The sequence below is a fragment of the Oryzias latipes genome, chromosome 3, assembly GCF_002234675.1.
Source record: "Oryzias latipes chromosome 3, ASM223467v1".
Lineage (NCBI taxonomy): Eukaryota > Metazoa > Chordata > Actinopteri > Beloniformes > Adrianichthyidae > Oryzias > Oryzias latipes.
Genome location: NC_019861.2, coordinates 18,924,336 through 18,942,406, shown reverse-complemented (window position 1 = coordinate 18,942,406; position 18,071 = coordinate 18,924,336). Strand labels below are relative to the sequence as shown.

Here is an 18,071-nt window from a genome sequence, read left to right as displayed (position 1 = left end):
GGATGGTTTGCCCTTGATGAACCGTTGCGAATGAAGCATAAAATTGTGCCCTCTCTGCCCCCGGCCGTCACTCATGGGTTCATTCATATCCAAACTTCATTATTGTCATGTGTTGAGCCCCCCTCCCTTGTTTTCCAAACTCCCCCCCCCCCCCCTCTTTTTGGCTAATAGGCGACCTAACTCGCACATGTCATCAGCATAATCACTCGGGAGAAGCGTCCTGCAGCCAGAGGATCTGGGTCTCATCCTCAGAGGAAAGACGGCTTTGTGCAGGTCTGCTCCAACCTGAGAGAGACTTCTCAGTGTTTGGTCAGCGACAGCGGTTCCTGGAAAAGATCGGAATCGTTCTCTCTCTAACCAAACCCAGCTGTGGAGCGGTGCGCGCCGCAGTGCGGGTGCGTGCTTGTGTGAGTGAAGGAGGTAGGCAGAGAAAGGCTTTCCTGTGCTCCCTCTTCCAAAAGAGAGATAGGAAGTAAGGAAGGAAAAAAAAGTTTGGTCTTGTTCTCCTCTTGACTCTTATTTTAGGAATGGACGCCGAGACTTGCATTTCATACTGCGACATGACATCCATGGATTCATATTATAGCCCATCTGCTGCTGCGCAAAGTAGGGATCACCAGCCGGACCACTTTAGGACGTTTCCAGCTACTGACACCAAATACAGCCCCACTTCCTTCCTGCCCAACAAAGGTCAGGCTTACGGAGAAAAGTCCAGGAGCCCCTTCGAGCAGGAGTGCCAATCATTGGATGCCACCGCAGCTGGGCAAGGCTCTTTCAGCAAATACCATCTCTTCATGCACAGGTCTTCTTGCAAAACACCCCCAGAAGACGACAAACTGCAGCAAGAAAGAGGACCCAACGGAGTCCTCCCGTGCTATGGTGAGTGGAGCCAGAACGACATTTACGGTGAAAGGCAATAGATGGAGTCTTAAGTGCGTGGCAGCCCGATATTATTAAAGTCAGTCCTCTTTTACAGAGTCTGTTCTAAATTCTTGACCCAGGCAAATGGGCGGTAAACCCACCTGTTAATAATTTTTTTTACTAAGAAAATTCCTCCGCTCTGCTTCCTGTCATCCTCAAAAACTCCTCCACCCATCGGCTTATCACCAACAAGCGCGTCTCCAGCAGGAGAGCGCATCGCAGTGCGCAGAGCCGAGGCCCAGAAGCGCGTTAGGAGGTCAAGAGGAGGAACAGGATAATCGTCTCGACTATTAAATTGTCTCTTTAGGCATCAAAATTCAATTAGAGTTTATTTAATGCGATAATCTACATTACAATCCGCTGTGTTGGACTTGAGTCGGACAATTGAATTACCGGGTTCGCAGATGGCACAAACAGTGAGCTCCAAATTGATGATATTTTCATTTCTTATGGCTTGGTGTTCGGATACAATTAAATTTAAATTGTGAAAGGGTGCTGCTGTAAGAGGTGATTGATAAGGGCGTGACTAAAACGTTGACCTCGTAATAGTGGCCGCTTTGGAATTTACTTGTTTTTGTGTGCTTCAAAGCGATTTTTGAACGTTCATCACGTTCACTGAGGTTTGCAACGAGGTTTAAAAGTATATATATATATATATATATATATATATATATATATATATATATATATATATATATATATATATATATATATATATATATATAATAAAAAAATTGAATATTGACGGGAGAAAATGTTTTGCTTCAAGGAAAAGCCGCTCCATGTGCAATGTTGCATCCCATGCTCTCGCTATTTTCTCTGTCATAAAGTCTTAAATAATGAAAAGTTGTATACTGTCAAATGAAATTGTTTTTTTTTACCTCTTATTTTTTACTTTAATAACACACAAATAACATTAAAATAATACAGTTTGGAAAGTTCAAGACTATGTGAAAAAAAGTATTTTTTTGCTAAATGTAATGGTTTTTGTTCTAAAATTAGGTTAACAAAAGTTTGAAATGAAACAATTATCACATGACTGGTGTATTTAAGCATGAGGTCATCAGCTAAATTTCTTCACAAATCTGTCCAGAGTGCTTTGAGTTTGGAGAAGACTTTAAGGAGGCTTTGTCAGCGCCTCAGCCCGCAGGGACAAATCTGTCATATGGCTCCAAAATGACAGAATCTGTCTTTCAAAGCATCAAGCAGCCACTTTACCGAGTTCAAGATTTTATCGCTATTAATACTGATTGAGATTATGTCAATATGTTTTATGAAAAGAAGTCTTGATAAAAATGTAAAACTTTCTTTCAATTTGTCTATATAAGTGTGTTTTGTGGACCTTTTAAAAGTAAGATCTGACAGTGCAGGTCATCCAGCATTCTTGTTTTATAACAGGGAGGGTTGATGACCGGATTCACCATGAACAAGACAGGAAAAAACATCTCAGCACTACAGAGAAGACATGCTCTAATATGACTCAGATGTCAAATGTCTTTGTTTGCTTTTATTTCCTTGCCCACAGTGATTCAGCCCACTCTACTCTTCAAAAAAGAAACCTCATCTCTGTACATTTTGCTGACGATTAAATGGAATTATAGGCTAATGAAAGCTTGGAATCTTCTTGAATCAGCTATTCATTCGATTATCAACAGTTACACGTTTTTCTCTGCAAACTGGTTGCAAATAAATCAAAGTTAGAAGATGTCAAATACTGAAACATCATGCAGAGGAGGAAAAATGATAAATGATTCTTGCTGTTTTTCTAGGCAAATACCAGAGCATTTGCTTGTTTTTAAGTTTTTACGGACCCTGGCGCGCTCTTTAAAATTGTCAGAGGTTTGCTGTATTGTTTTGCTTCATGTTCTGATCCCGTCCCGTAAATATCGGCAGCTGAAGCCGTCAGCTGTAAAGAAACCTCTGAGGGATTGAAAAGGAAAGAGCTCCATGCTAAATATTTACGAAGTTGCAATAAATACCTGGTTTACTCTCAACTTGCTGACATTTTGTTGTATTAAAAATTAGCAGCTGTTGGTGGGGGGGCTGATTGCATTGGGTTCAGGATCACAGGGTGAAAATGTAGACAAAAGGGGAAATTGAGAAGCCATTGATGACAGGGAGATCCCAAATGTGTCAAGAGAAACGGAAATTAGCAGAGTTACACAAATGTTTTTTTTAACCAATCAGTAACAGTAAAGAACTTGTTAACAGGTCATCCAAAAATTGGACAAGAGACTGAGAAAGCCTATGATTTAAAAAAAAATCAACAACAACAGGCCCTGGGGAACAGATGAGTGACTTACTTCATGTGCTTGAAGCAGCCACCTTTGTGTTTTTGTGACTCTCCAGAGACTTCCTCTTTTGATGTGTCTGTGCCTCCTCTCAGTGTCTGAAGGTGCTGACCTTTAGCTCAGCTTTCCTGCCCTCATCTGTTTGGAGAAGAGAGTGAGTCCTCCCCGCATGCACACAGCAGAGAGAATCCATTTGAAACCCCCAGCTGAAGCTCTCTGGTGTCAAAGCAGAGCCTTTTGCAACATTTGGAGTTTGGCTCCATTTAACGGCTCCCTTGAGGCAAAGCGAGTGCGTTTGTGACTGTAGGATTTGCTAATTGTAAAAGGATCATGTCTCCTGTTGCTCTTTGTTTTTGAAACATTGCGGTGTACTTTTAGTTTGTTTTCTGTCAGAATTGGGGATGTGAGTGTAGAAAAACACAATCCAAATGTACATTATCTGGGTTAAACGTTTAATGTTCAGGTGACATAAGGTTTTGTCCCTTATACTTTTTGTACAATCTTCATTTTTAAGCCAAGCAATGGTCATTCAGTGGCCATCTGCGGATTGCTTAAAACAGGCTGTAATGGGAACCAGCCTCTCAACCAGGCACGCTTCAGCAAGTCAGCGACATGAGTGGAGGTGACAAGGACTCAGGATCATTTTACCATTTAGCTGAAATTTTGGCAGATTCATTTACATTAGGTTCTGTTTGCATGGTTGACTGAGAACAGCCAGGCAAAAGGCTGGTCCAAAAGCTTCTTTGGTCTCAGTGTTACGGTTTCTGAACTTGAACATAGATTAGCGACTGTCAAAACTTATAGCCACAGCTCTGAACGTTTTTGTAAACTCAGATATAATTTTTACTTTGAAATTCTATTTCTGTTAATGTGTCCATCAAATGTGACACAATGTGTCTATCAAATGTGAGTTTACATTTGATGATTGTAAAAGTGGAAAAAAGCTTTTTAAGGTTTGGTTTTATGCACTGCGTTGCTGCTTTTTTTATGGTCCCATCAAAGATTTTAATGGAGTGTGTTTGTTTTTTAACTTATTTTTATGGGAAAATAACATTATTGCTACTTATAATGCTAAAATAATGATAGTGATAATAGCTCTTTCTTAGCTTTCGGATTTAGACCCTTCAAAAATGTGTTTGCCATCCTTTCTTACATTTTGAAGTATCCTTCTTCGTGCACTTGTTTATTCTTTGATTCATGGGTGGATGGTTAGATATATTTGTGGGTTTGGCCTTTGGTGAAAAAAAAGTCTATTAATTTATATAGTGAATGGTTGGTTTGTCTTCTGATAGTGGACTATTATAATACATTTTTTTCAAACTTGTGAGACCAACTTACTATCGAGGTTCAAGTGCTTAGAAAGTACTGGGGGAAAAAAAAGTACTAAATTTGAATTTATTTTTCTCTCACAAAACTTGATAAAATGCATACAGAGATTGTTGTCCTTTTCATATTTTAACATCTTCTTAAACTGCAAACTCTCATTTGTTCTGTGTAAGTCGCACGCAAAGCCCTTACATGCTGGAATTTTCCGTTTTTGGGGAGAACTTGGGGAAACAGAGAAGATTGGAGCAGAAAGTTCAAGCCTTATCTTTCTATGTGGAGTTAACATGTTTTCTCTGTGCAGGTGAGGATTTACTTAAGGCACTGAGTAACATAGATTCCAGGTTTGTGATAGAAGCGAGAGTGAGCATAATCGTGGTCGCATTTGGTTTGGTCCACAGCAATCAAAGACTGCAATGACCAAAATGTAATCGCAATGTTTATTATTTTTGTTATTCTTTCATGTTTGGTTTTCCATGTTCCTGTTTGGACTGTCCATTGCAAACGCTTCCTCTTATGTATTGAAGGAGCTCCAGCTACTTCATAAAACAAAAGAATGGGAGTCTGAGGAAAAGATAGACTGAAAAAAGACTCAAATGAGTCCTTACAAGAGAGACAATATACTTTTTCATTTTTTCTCTGGTCATTCAGTTACTTAAGTTTGTTCGTATTTCATCTAATCTGTTTAGAAATGTTCCAACAAATCACAAGAGATAAGTCATTGTTATGTCTAAGTAGGCCTACTGCATTTATGATGGGTGAGTATTTCTTGACAAACTGATTATTATCAAACATCAAGCAGAAAGGTTCATATATATTTCCATGTTTTCTTCTAAAGGATAATAGGTCCAATTTTGGAAAACCCTGTACAGTGAGTGGGTTGTAGGACATGATGGAAAACAAAATCCTACAAACCACGTTCAACCCAATCAAGCATGGGTTTCACAAATATTTCAACAAATAATAAAACCTGAAAAGTTTTATTGCTCATAAATGTCCAAGAAAACCCTTAATCAAGTTTTCTTTTTAACGGTAGAGATTATCAATCAAGTTTAAAAATACTTAATTTCTGTAAAATGATGAAAAGGTTGCATCTAATGCAAGAATGGAAGCACTTACAGATACTTTAACTCAGGTGATGTTAAAGTTTTACGGTGGTTAACAGATCTGGGGGCTGTTGAAGTTCTGACCCTGGAAGAGGCAGTTATTCTTTTTATAATGCCATGGATCCACCACGAAATAATCAAGAATAATTTACAGGTTAAAATTGTCTGATGTTCCTGATGTTATATCTGTGACCTTTTGAACTTTGTGGAGTAGGAGCAAGGTAGAATCAAGTTTAATGTGACAGTAGAAAAAAGTGACACAGTACCCGTCTCAGTCCCAGTTTAACTGGTTTGTCTTTTAGACAACTGTAGAACCAGACTCTTTAAGTTAGAATACCTAATAATTTATTCTTTATCAGGATCCGAGGCTTGCTCTGCATTTAGAGCCACCCAAGGTAAATACAAAACAATATAATTTATTATTGCAATTCAAAATCTCTAACTTGATTGTGCAAAACAAACTACAAAATAATTGTGGGTCCAGTTTTTCTCCTCTGCTTTCTCCATCCATTTCACAATCCATCTTCGAAAGTTAGACCAGCGTGCTGTTAATCTCGCTCAGTGACTGTGTGGTGTGTGATTTATAGCATTTCCCCTTAACACAGTGAGTTGACCTCCTTCATTCAAAGCAATAAAGACTAAGGGAAGGTGCCCTGTCGCTTTACAGCCAGTTAAATTACACTTTGATGTCGCACCCTCGTTTTCCGCTGTGCAGCAGTAGTTGTCCGGCCCACATGAACTTGACACACATACCGTATATGGCATTGAGGAAGTCTAATAATATAGTGTTAATAACCACAGCTAAAAAGTGAAAACATAAACCAACAGATTTACTCACACTGATGGTGAAATAGCTTCTCCCTGACTCTTTACATTCATTTGTGCAGAGCTTTTTGCTCTGTTTGCTCAGAGCTGCAGACACATCTTTCCTCACTCTGCACGGCAAGTGGAGCACATGCTGGCTGCTGGATCCACTGCAGTGAAAACAGAACATTCTGTGGTTGTAACAGGTCTGTCAAACTACATTTTTGCCTAAAAAAAGGGATTCCTGTGGATTTTCACAGGAACTAGCTTGAGCCAAAAACTGCATTCACACTGCATTCATCAGTTCACAACTGAAGTTGTTGCTAAGTCTTTCATGTAATAATAAAAGGGTACATATGAAGAGTGACAGGGCTTTTGGTGTAGACTGTTCTCCACCAGTGTCCCATTTTTCTTTCTTGATTGGCTGGTCTTGTTGTAAGGCTTCTATGATCTCTGTACATATGGCGTTTCCTGCAGGAGGGCTCACCTTGAGCCTCACAGCTACGGACGGCATGGTGCAAAGCTACAAAAAGCTTGAGACTGTCACTTTATCCTGTTCTGGCCAAAAAAAGATCAGTAATACTATCTATACAGCTGCCTTTGATCAGCAGAGGCCTCACGATTTCAAACAGACTGCTCTCCATGGGGATCGTGGATGCCAAATATGATTAAATAACAATGATATTTGCGTGGAGATAAAACATTTGCTTTCCTTCAAGCATGGCGAGCTGTGTTTTTGTCATGGACAGCGCGTGACCACATCCGACTCTGCTCGGCAGGCCTGTCTGTTGAATCTCGAAGCAAATAAAAGCATCTAGTCCATTACTGGATAATCCAGAGTGCTAGGGCGAAATGTTGTAAAGAGATCGACTCTTATTACAAAAATTATTATAAAGAAGTAAAATGAATGCATTGTTTATTTAAAGAGGGCCTCTGCAGGGAGCACATTCAGAAAACAACTTATGTATGTTCATAACATTTTGCCACAACTTTGTTTTTCTTTGTAAGTTTGTGAAGTGTTTTTCTCTTTATGTGACATTAGGTAAATTTCATGCCATTACTTAAAAACTACAAATCAATCAAAATAAAATATTTTCAAACAGTTTCTTTACCGTTGAGCTTAAACATTTAATTATGTGGGATTTTAATGGAATTTTTTTATTGGTAAAACAAAAACGAAATCTTAAGAAAGTGAAAGGACCCTTATTTCAAGAAAAATTATCTCAGTTTTGGTCTTACAGGAAAAATTTCTGACCCCATTGGCAATATATATATTTTTTTTTAAAGAATATTTCTTAAATTTTAAGAATGTTTGACTTATTGGGGGGTGAGTGGGGGACTAAAAAAAAGTGACGCTTTGATGGTTTGTTGGCTTTTTAAATATTTACAGTGTTTTGGTTTCTTTAGTGCGTAATGACATGCAACCCTTTGAAGTTGCATGTTTTAGAGAAATTGAATGAAAGCTCTTCTGAATCCAACAAACGGTATATGACAGCAAAAAATGTACACAATGTGACTTTTGATCCTGGGGACTAAGTATTCCAAACACACTAAGCATATTAACATTATCATGAATCTCCAGCACTGGGCATTTGACTCACACTAAACACACATTCTTAAATTTGAATTTAGCCCACAGTGTGTTTTCTTTTTCTACTGTTCACTAGTGCATGTCTGCCAGTTGGAGGTGGCTTAGTGCGAAATGTCGAAGTGGTGCAAATCTCGTAAATTTTTTTTCACCCGGCTTATTCTTTCACCAGGCTTTTTTCCGAAATAGGAAAGACTTGGTGTTATATAATTCAAGCCGGGCTTGAACCGCAATTATTAATTTCTCCTCCATTATCAGTTTTCAAACTGCAACGTTATCCATATGTCACTACCAAATCTGAGTCCCGGATTGGTCAACATTTGACCTGGTTTAACTTGCAACACATGTTCAGTGGCCGAGCGTTTTGCAAGTAGAGCCTGAAAATGGTTGTAAAAACCTGCATGGTATGCATGAACGCAAGAGTTTTGAACACAGAAACTCGAAACATGCATTTACATGTGTTTACATAGACTTTTCCTTAGAAGTGGCCACGTGAATGCACATTGCTAAGAGCGAACTGAATGTAGCATAATGGGTATAGGTCAGATAGATGGAGGGTTGGATAAATGGTTGGACAAGATCTTAATTAGTGTCTTCAGTTTTTAAGGACACATAACATACAATCTTATTTTGTGGTTCTAACCTGACAAATCTGTGGATAAGTGGATGCACAGAGATCTCGTCACTCCTAAAAATATCTTAGTAAGTGCACAGACGAGGCTCACCACTAGACTAAATCTGGAAAAAAAAAACTTCTCTCCCTTGAGGCCATGCACACATATTACCAGCTGTAATCCGATGTGAATGCATAATAATCAATCAGTGGGTATGTTCGGTCTACAGGGAAAACCAACCTGCCAGCTCACACAGGGACACAGGCAAAGACAAATCTGTGGAAATTTATATTCAGAGAGCTGCCTGAGGTTTTACAGTTATTTTGTGGCCATGAATAAATCCACTGTGTGACAGAAAGAAAAAGGATTGTTTTTCTATCTCTTGTGCTTGGCTGGAAACTCTTTTGCAGAAATGTGGCTGTGATGCAGGTGATTTTACAGTCAGACCTGATGCATCTGAGGGTTAGGAGAGGGTGATTGGGGGAGTGGGGGTCCTGCGGGAAAGAGTTTTTCCAAAAAGCAAAGATGTGCAATTTTCACTCACCTTAAAAATCCCCTCCAACGAAAATTGTTTTGTTGGTGTTTTCAACACATTCTTGTGACATTATTTTTTCTCATGATAGAGGACATGTTTAAAAAAAATAAAGAGTAATTATTTACTCAAATTGCAGTGAATCAGGAGTAGACAAAAAAATTCTGTTTGAAAAAAGTTTGCAATTGTGATGTAGGAAATATGTCACAGAGCTCTCCATGCTCCGAGCTCTCAGCAATGGAGAAGGGAAGCGGGGTGAGGTTGCTCCACACCAATGGTCCCACTGAGAACTCAGAGGCAAATTTTTAATGAACTCCTGTCACTATGCAGAAATATGTCCTTGAAAATGAAACAGCCTATTCATAATTAAAAGACCACTGGGAACGTTTTTATAATAGATCAAAAGATGATCGGAGTGGGACTTTAAAGGATGATCTGTTAACCACAACTGGAAGCTGCAAGCAGCTCCTTCCCCTCACCTTAATATGGACACATAAATACTCATACTTAATGACCAAGCACAGAGATTCCTTCAAAAACCAAAAGAATCCAAAAGTCCAAATTTCATAAATGATGATTTTCTGTATGACAGAGTCAAAGCTTTGCACTTATTGTATATGTAAGTAAACACCAACGAACTCAAGTTTGTTCCAACTGGAAAGAATTTCTTTAAAGAGAAAAAAAAGGTTTAGATTAGTATGGTGTAAAGGCTAATTGAAATAATAATTTGATGGTAATTCATCCTCTTTGCTCCTCAGCAGGTAAAGATAGCTCTGGTCTGACTGACTCGGACTTGGCTCCAGACTCTGACCCGGCTGGAATGGACAACAGATACTTGTCCGTGAAGGATCCGAGTGTGAAGGCAGGTTCTGATCGTCCGCCGGGCCATGACTTAGCCAGCACGCTGGACAAGCCTGATGGCAGCGAAAGCAACAAAGGCAAGAAGAGACGCAATCGCACCACCTTCACCAGCTATCAGCTGGAAGAGCTGGAGAAGGTTTTCCAGAAGACGCACTATCCAGATGTTTACGCGCGGGAACAGCTGGCACTGAGGACTGATCTGACTGAAGCCCGTGTGCAGGTAATGCAGCAAACCTGATGCAATGGGGTTTCATCCCCAGCACATCTGCTATGTGACATTTCCAATTACACGTATTTCTATATAATGTTATATTATTTACAAAAATCCTAATGCATCCACATGTTTCTGCTATCAACTTCGGAAAAGACCTCTTCATCCTGACAAAGCAGGATTTAAACAGACTCACCTCGCGGATCTTAAGACATGTGCAGCCCTGCAAAGATAACGTCACTCACAGAACAACACAAGAGATTTATCTGGTAATGTGGGAGTCAGAGGGAAGAGTGGGGGAGTAGGAGGTAACTGAGGCCAGGGGGCCCAGGGGGCTGAGGTTGAGCTGCCTGGGCTTCATATGTGCAGTATTGAAGAGAACAGACTTTCATAAACAAGTCACTCTGCCGTGTGTTTCTTTGGGATGCCTCAGTGGCATTTTGCCATTGAACTTTAACGCTTTAGCTTCCAAACTGATAGAAAGTTTTTATGTCATTTTATGGATACATTTTCCACAGAAATGGTGATAAAAGCTGTTATGCATATCAATAAAAAAATGACCCCTCCACCACTTCAGCACCCTGTGTCTGTGTGGTGGTTGACATCCAAAGCCCCTGGATTTTTTGGGTGTTTTTCTTTCATTAACATCCTGTTCTGAAAAGAATGTGCCCCCGCTGTGGACTCTCCGGGCAGGTGTGAAACATTTCTCCTGGGGTTTGATTAATGTGGGGACAGATATTTCTAGTCTGTTTCCAGGCATGTGTCTTCCAGTTTTTGCTGAAACGATGAATATATTCAATAGTCTGGCTCCATTTTCGATGTGTCAGTGGCAAGCGGTGGATGGGGTAAGAGCTGGATCTTCGACACGATGAGTTGGAGCGTTCAGCGGGAAGCACAGGAAGCGTGTGAGGACACAGGGTTATAACTCATCCCTGCGTCTCTGAAGGTATGCCGCTCTGCTGCGAGTGCTATCGCAGGCCCTGCCTGCCTCAGATGGATCCAGCTTTTACAGCTCTCCCAGCGGTCCTCTTAAACACTCAAGTCAGAAGATAAAAGACACAAGATGCCTTGTCAGTCAGAAAAAGAGTTCTGAACTTTATTCAGGTCTTTTTGCACACAAAAGCACTCACAGCTCATCAGTTCAGCATCTGGAGCAAGGAAAAATGTTAAGAAAAAAAAGCTCTCAGCTTATGAAAAGCTCACCTAAAAAACCTATAGACTTTTTTGATCTTTTGAGAAAAAAACAGAGACCAGACGAAGAATCTGGTGGTTTTCATACAAAATAATAAAAAAAGGGACCTGAGCTGGACATTGTTTGCTTTTTCAGTCTCAGGGTTTCAAAGGAAGAGAGTGAGTTCAGATCAGCATCTCACACAGACTACACGGAAAGGGTCAGAAGGTCAAGGTTCATGGGTTTCAGTAGCATCGCATTTCCTAGATTTGCTGCTCTGATAATCCAGAGAACCAAAAATGGCATTTGATGAGGAGTTCACCGGAGCAACGTAGGTTCACCCGCTAGTTTATAGCTGAAAGACAAGAAGCTGATCTGACCTTCTCTGTGCCGATTCACGGGAATGCTGAAGAGGTCCAGGGGTATTTAATTTTACACATCAAACATCAAAATATTACCTGGGACAAAGCTTCATCCTGCAGAGTGGTTTTTAACCTTTTTTCACCAAACAGGAACACATGGCAGGAAGATGGAGTGGGTGTGCCCTGCTGAGCAATGATCGCATTCAGCAGGAACAGAAGTAGAACAGTACTTGTTATGCTCTGTTCACAATGAGCCTGTGTTACCTGAAGGTGCTCTCTGCGAAATGTCAAAGCGGTGCAAATCTCACAAATCTTGTTTTAGGCTTTTTATTTCACAGCATCTTTCCAGTACATAAAAAAACTTGGTGTCTGTGGCCATCCGGACACAGGTTGCAAATATTCATTTCTCTTCCATGGTCAGTTTTCAAATGGTTGGTACTTCTGTGAGTTTAAAAGGACGCCATCCATACAAAAAAAAACAAAATCTGAGTCCCTGATTGGTCAAAGTTCAACTGGTTTAACTTTCAAGATGGGCTCAGTGGTTACGCTTCTGAAAACTGACTTCAAAACTTGCATAGCGACACTTGAGCATGAGAGTTCTGAAAGTGAAAGCCCGAAATGTGCGTCTACATGTTCTTTTCATTGGAAGTGGTCACTTGAATGAGCGTTGCAGAGGGCAGTGTGAATGTAGCCTAGCACTCTTTAAAGTTCATTCCAAAACAAAAACTGTCATTGTCATAAATGAATTTTAGCAAAAGAAACATCACTTTCCTGATATGTATTTTAAGTAAATATACTGTGAACTACAGCTAAAATAGGGACTAAGAACTGACGTGGTAACAGATGATCCTCAAAACGTGTCTTGTTGGAAACTGAAGCCAGGCTCAGCCTGGAGTTTCATTGTACTTCTGAAATGAGTGACAGCAGAGGCAGACGATCAATCCTGGGAGTCACTCTTTCACTTCAAAGTGTTTTGGGCCCCGTACGGCTCTCCTGCTGGGGGCCGGCGTTTGGCATTTCTCTGCTCTTTCTCTCTGGGGCTGTAACATAAATAAAGCCTCATTGAAAGTCTACCAGCTACTTAAGCTGTCAAGGTCTTTACCAATTACTGTCACAAAGCAGAGTGTGCAACACAAAAATATGTTCCCCCTGTGTAATAGCCAACAGACTTGGCAGATGGGGGGGTGATGCGGGCATGTATTTTGACATGCACCTGACAAAACATTTTTAATAGATAGTTATTACAACGGATGAAATCACAACAGGGGTTTTGGGGTTGAGCTATAAGAAAAAGTCATAAATATATCAAGGAAAAATAAATTAGCTGTTAATTTGAAGGGAAAATGTTATGGTTTTTTTTCCATCAGCAAAGCAATTGAACAAAAAAAATGCTTTCTTGCTTATTTTTTTGTCATAATCAGTCCAGACTGGTTGCTACAACAAGAGAGTTGAGAGTTGTAAGCAAATCTTTACATTTAGATTCACAGTTTTAATAAGAAACATGGTGGATGATACCTAAAGCCCACCAAAAGCAAATTTATTTATTTAGATTGCCCTCTCACAGACTGATGGGAAGTCAAACACAGCCATGTTTTCAGTAAACAACACAGTCAGTCTTAGATGTCAAAGATAATTACAGAAAATGGAAAGTGCTCGTTCTGGACAGACGTCCAAAAAAGCTAAGGTTGGAGCAAAGGCTGTGTCTGCATTTTTTTTTTAGGGGAATGCCAGAGCGGGTAGACTGTTTACAAGCTACCTCGACCTCATCTTAACCATTTCCAACTCTGTCTCCTGTCATGCACTCACGTAACTTCTGCATGCCTGTGCACTGAAAGCTCACATTTAAAGGTTTTCTTTATGTGCTGCTCTTCTGGCAGCTCGGCATGGGAACATTTTTCCATTTGAAACAGAACCTTAGATTTATATCTATAGAAGAGTGCTTCCTTTACAGTTGAAGCGAAGGCTGCACTGAGTTTGAACACGCCACCTCCTTGTTTCTGGTGTTTTTTTTGGTCTCTGTTTGACCCCAGATGCCACTCCATGTAGAGAATAGAAAGCTGTCGTGATTTTTTTGATAAAATGTCAAAAAAAAATTTTTTAACATATTGAATCGATTTTATCTTACAGGTGTGGTTCCAGAACCGCAGAGCAAAGTGGAGGAAGAGGGAGCGTTTTGGCCAGATGCAGCAGGTCCGAACACATTTCTCAACTGCTTATGAGCTTCCTCTTCTAACACGTCCAGAGAACTACGCACAGGTACAGAAATAAAGCTCTGTCACACATCTGTCTACTAAGATCAAGCCTGCTAATGAGTTTTAATGAATAAACTATTTACACAGTAAATTTTCTGCTGTCCTGTCAGCAACAAACTTATATGGTTGACTTGTTTTACTAAAATTAATGATGTTGAAATTGACAAGATGTGGGTTTTTTTTGTTATAACTGATAATCACTCTTCACAACAACCTATATTTTAGAACTGGCAATGTAATAATAGGCATTTTAAAAAATCCATAAAGCTCACTAAAACATTTTGAATCTGACCAAAGTCAAAACAATCGTAAATTTTCTGAAAATCCTAATGGACTGAGTTTTTGATAAACAAAATGAAAGCAATAATCATATGAAAATGAAACTGCATAAAAGCATTAATTCCAAATGTGGTTACACAACCATGTCAAGTCAATCAAATATTTTCTGCAGGTGTCAGTGCGACACCTGTCAACAGGTGTTACCAGCCTGTTCCTCATGAGAGAACTGCTTCAATTGTGTCTGGTTCAAAGGGTGGGTTTCCCACATGGTTTAGCCAATTTCCCTAGGATTTAGATATCATGGTCATTTTTAATCTGTAAAACTGCAGTTCAAAGCCAATGTTTGATTTTCATTGGTTAATAATCATTAAAATGCTATTTTATCAGTCTTCCTGACATTCTGACAACCTATTACAATGACCATTGTATGTTTTCTTACTCTGATAGTGGGATACCAACAATATTGACCTTGAGTGCCAGAAATATTTCTGTTAATTTAAGTGAGTAGATGTGATAGCAACAGAAAATAGAACTGAATAAATAAATAAATATAACATGTTGGACTTTATAGTCAATTTTGAGCTAATGACGATAACTGATTTAAGCGCTTTTAAATAAAAGCCTTTTTTGTCTTCCCCTCTGTGAATTGCTCACGTTGTTCTTTTAGATTCAGAACCCGTCTTGGCTCAGTGGCAGCAGTGCTGCGTCTCCCGTTCCAGGCTGTGTTGTGCCCTGCGACACTATTACCCCCTGCATGACTCCTCACCCCCACTCTGCCAGCGGGGTCTCTGACTTCCTGGGTGTTCCCAGCCCCGGGGGTCACATGGGACAGCCTCACATGGGCAGCCTGTTTGGCGGATCCCCCGGTATCAACACGTACGATCTCAACATGGACCCTGACCGCAAGTCCTCCAGTATTGCAGCTTTGCGCATGAAAGCCAAAGAGCACAGCGCAGCCATTTCTTGGGCCACATGATGGGATGATCAGGGACTGTGCTGACGATGCTGTAGCATCTGTGAAGAGCGAAGCAGCAACACCAACAGAAATGCTGCATCTAGATCCTTCTGTAATGGAAATATGCAGAGACGGCAGTTTGTGTCTCTGAGTCAGTTCCTACAGGGTAACCTGGTGGGTAGAGATGAAAATTGTCAGAATTTCAGACAAACATATGCACTTATTTGCTCAAATACAAAAAATTTTGTTTGGGACAGTTTGGATTTTACTTTGTTATTTAAATTTAAAAGTGTTCATGTTTTTCCTTTCAGCTGAATATTTTTTTTTAATTCAAAATTCAGTTGGTTTACTGTTCCATCCATTTCACAGTGATCCTCATCATTGACCCAGGAAAAATCTGAGTTATTTTATGGTAAAAAAAACAACAACAACAACACAGCAACACTAATGAAACAAACGCATAAAAACATAGGATTTGGTGAGATCTGGTCATTTTAGTTTGTGAGGGATCCACCTGCTTCTGCCAGAGAGAAAAAGAGATTGAGGAGGAAACATGGGAGGAGCAAATAGATGCTTCACGTTGCTTTTCTGGCAGGCTTCGGGCAAAAGTGATGCCTATTAGTTGTGTAAACAGCCAGAAACGACACAGGAACCAGAAGACACCCTCTTGAGGCTGTGAGGGTTTGGAGGACTATTCATTCATCACTTTGTTTTGGTTTCATTTACATGTCAGAGAAAGCCATAAACTAAACCGCTGTCATAAACCTCTCATGAGATTTCAGATCAGAAGCTGTAAAAGTCAAAACATCTTCTGAAACATACAATTTCCATAACATTTCTCTCACATGAATACAAAAGCAGCATTTAAAGTTTTTTTTTCTAAAGACACATTCTCTTCTCTTCATATTCTTTCAGGTTCCTTCATATGTACAGTATTTTTTCTTACTAATAGCCCATAAAAACTGAATGTTTTTTCTGACATCAGACGTCACTTTTTGGCAGCTTCATTACTGCATCAGTACTTTAAAAGCTTCTGTCACTTCAGCAGCTTTAAAACCGAATACCACAGACAAAGCACTTTTGTTTTCAACCTCATAACTCTGTTTTCATGTTTTTTCTTTTTTCCTGTTAAAAAAATCTCACAGATAAAATCAGAATCTAGATTTTGGGTCATTTCCTGATAGCTTTTCTAAATTTCAATTGCTGAAAAAAAATATGAACAAAGTTAATACATAATCAAAGACATTTCTGCTGTTTTAGACATTTTTTAACTTGAAAAAAAATAATCTGTGTCTTCTTTAATCTGCGAGATGTGGTTTATGGAGGGTCCTCAGATAATGTTAAAAGAAATCATGTGACTCCTGAGTATTATTGGAGTAATTTCTACTCGTGTTACTATTTGAACAACATGTTTCAAGGGCTTTGAGAGTAAAGAAAATAATCCAGACTAAGTTGGGCTGTAACCATTTTTCTCATATTTTATAGGGAATGTTGTTGACAAAATGAATTGTTTTGTTTCAGGTGATGACTTCCTTTAGAGACACTAACAGCAAATTAGTTCTTCCATCACAAAGTCCTATATTTTATTTTATTTTTAGCAGATTGTGTTCTCTAGGGAGAAGCAGCCATCCTTCATTCCCTAAAATGAACCCCATTTTTTCCTTATTTTGTAAGAGCCGATATGAAAAGTCATTCAAGCATGTGCATGTATAGACGACAGATCTTACAAGACAGGGATAAATCCTTTCAGATGGGTCCGTGGGGGCCCGATGAGGGGGTGGTCGGAGGGTGAGCCGTGAGGGCGTCTGCTGTGTTCCGGTGTTCTGGGAAAAAGGACAGTGCACACAGCTGTGCTCAGGGGGTAAATGCAAAACAAACATGCCTCACACATGCTCCCCCCCCCCCCCCCCCTCAGCTGTCAAAGCTCTACTTTCAAAGATGCACCCCTCCTATCACACACCACACTGTGCCTCTCCCTTCATTCACTTCCACCGCGTCCACCAGCCTAAAGCTGCACTGTCGAAAGCACAGCCGCGCCAAGAAGGCTTTTTAATTAACACTGAGCCTTGTGGAGGATTGTATGTCAGGATGGACGGGACCGTCTGTGCATCACTCCGTTTTCCAGAGATTGTTCCCCTGCAGAAAAACAAAACAAAAACAATGGCACTGCTCAGGTTTACTGAACTTTTTTTTTTCCAGCATGGACTGAAACATGATGTGGAACTTGGTACATACATCAATTCAATCATGTTTTAGGCACTTCTGCATGACTCCAGCCTTGATTGATCTTTTTATGTCAAACTTTCTCATAATTTTTATACTACTGAACTTCAGTAAAGAAGATGCAAACATGTGCTCTGTTGTGCATGAAAAGTGGACTGAAGTGTCACGAGACTTTTGGTTTATTTTGACTCAATGTATCAAGTATTGGAGTGCATCACTTTTCTGAAATGTGTGTAATAATTGTTTTAAATGTGTTTGAACTGTTTTTCCCTTCTCTTTATATGCAATCTTCTCATGTTTGTGTAACTTTCGAATTAAGAGCATGAATCTGCTGGTTTGTTTTGTGATTAAAGGTCAATAAGTTATTGCAATTTGAGACAGAATTATTTAAACTAATTCCGGCTTGGTGTGATCAGTGGGAACATCTATAAATGGTGCTGTTGATGCTCTTCAGGCTATAACTGCTTCAGCTGAACAAATGATGTCATAAAAAGTTGAGAAAGGCAAACATTTTTCAAGCAAAAATAACTTTTTATGCCAAAAGAATCCCTTTTGGTGCCTTTTACACTCCTGCATCA

The 18,071-nt window shown here is 39.7% G+C and overlaps 1 protein-coding gene across 1 annotated transcript; it reads left to right on the top strand.

The window, feature by feature from the left end:
- The first annotated feature begins 206 nt into the window (after nt 1-206).
- On the top strand, nt 207-17,864 carry LOC101165626 (homeobox protein aristaless-like 4). Its single transcript, XM_023953432.1, has 4 exons — nt 207-879; nt 9,938-10,260; nt 13,912-14,040; nt 14,983-17,864. The coding sequence occupies exons 1-4, from the start codon at nt 528-530 to the stop codon at nt 15,289-15,291; spliced, it is 1,113 nt and encodes a 370-aa protein (XP_023809200.1). The 5' UTR covers nt 207-527; the 3' UTR covers nt 15,292-17,864.
- The last annotated feature ends 207 nt before the right edge of the window (nt 17,865-18,071 follow it).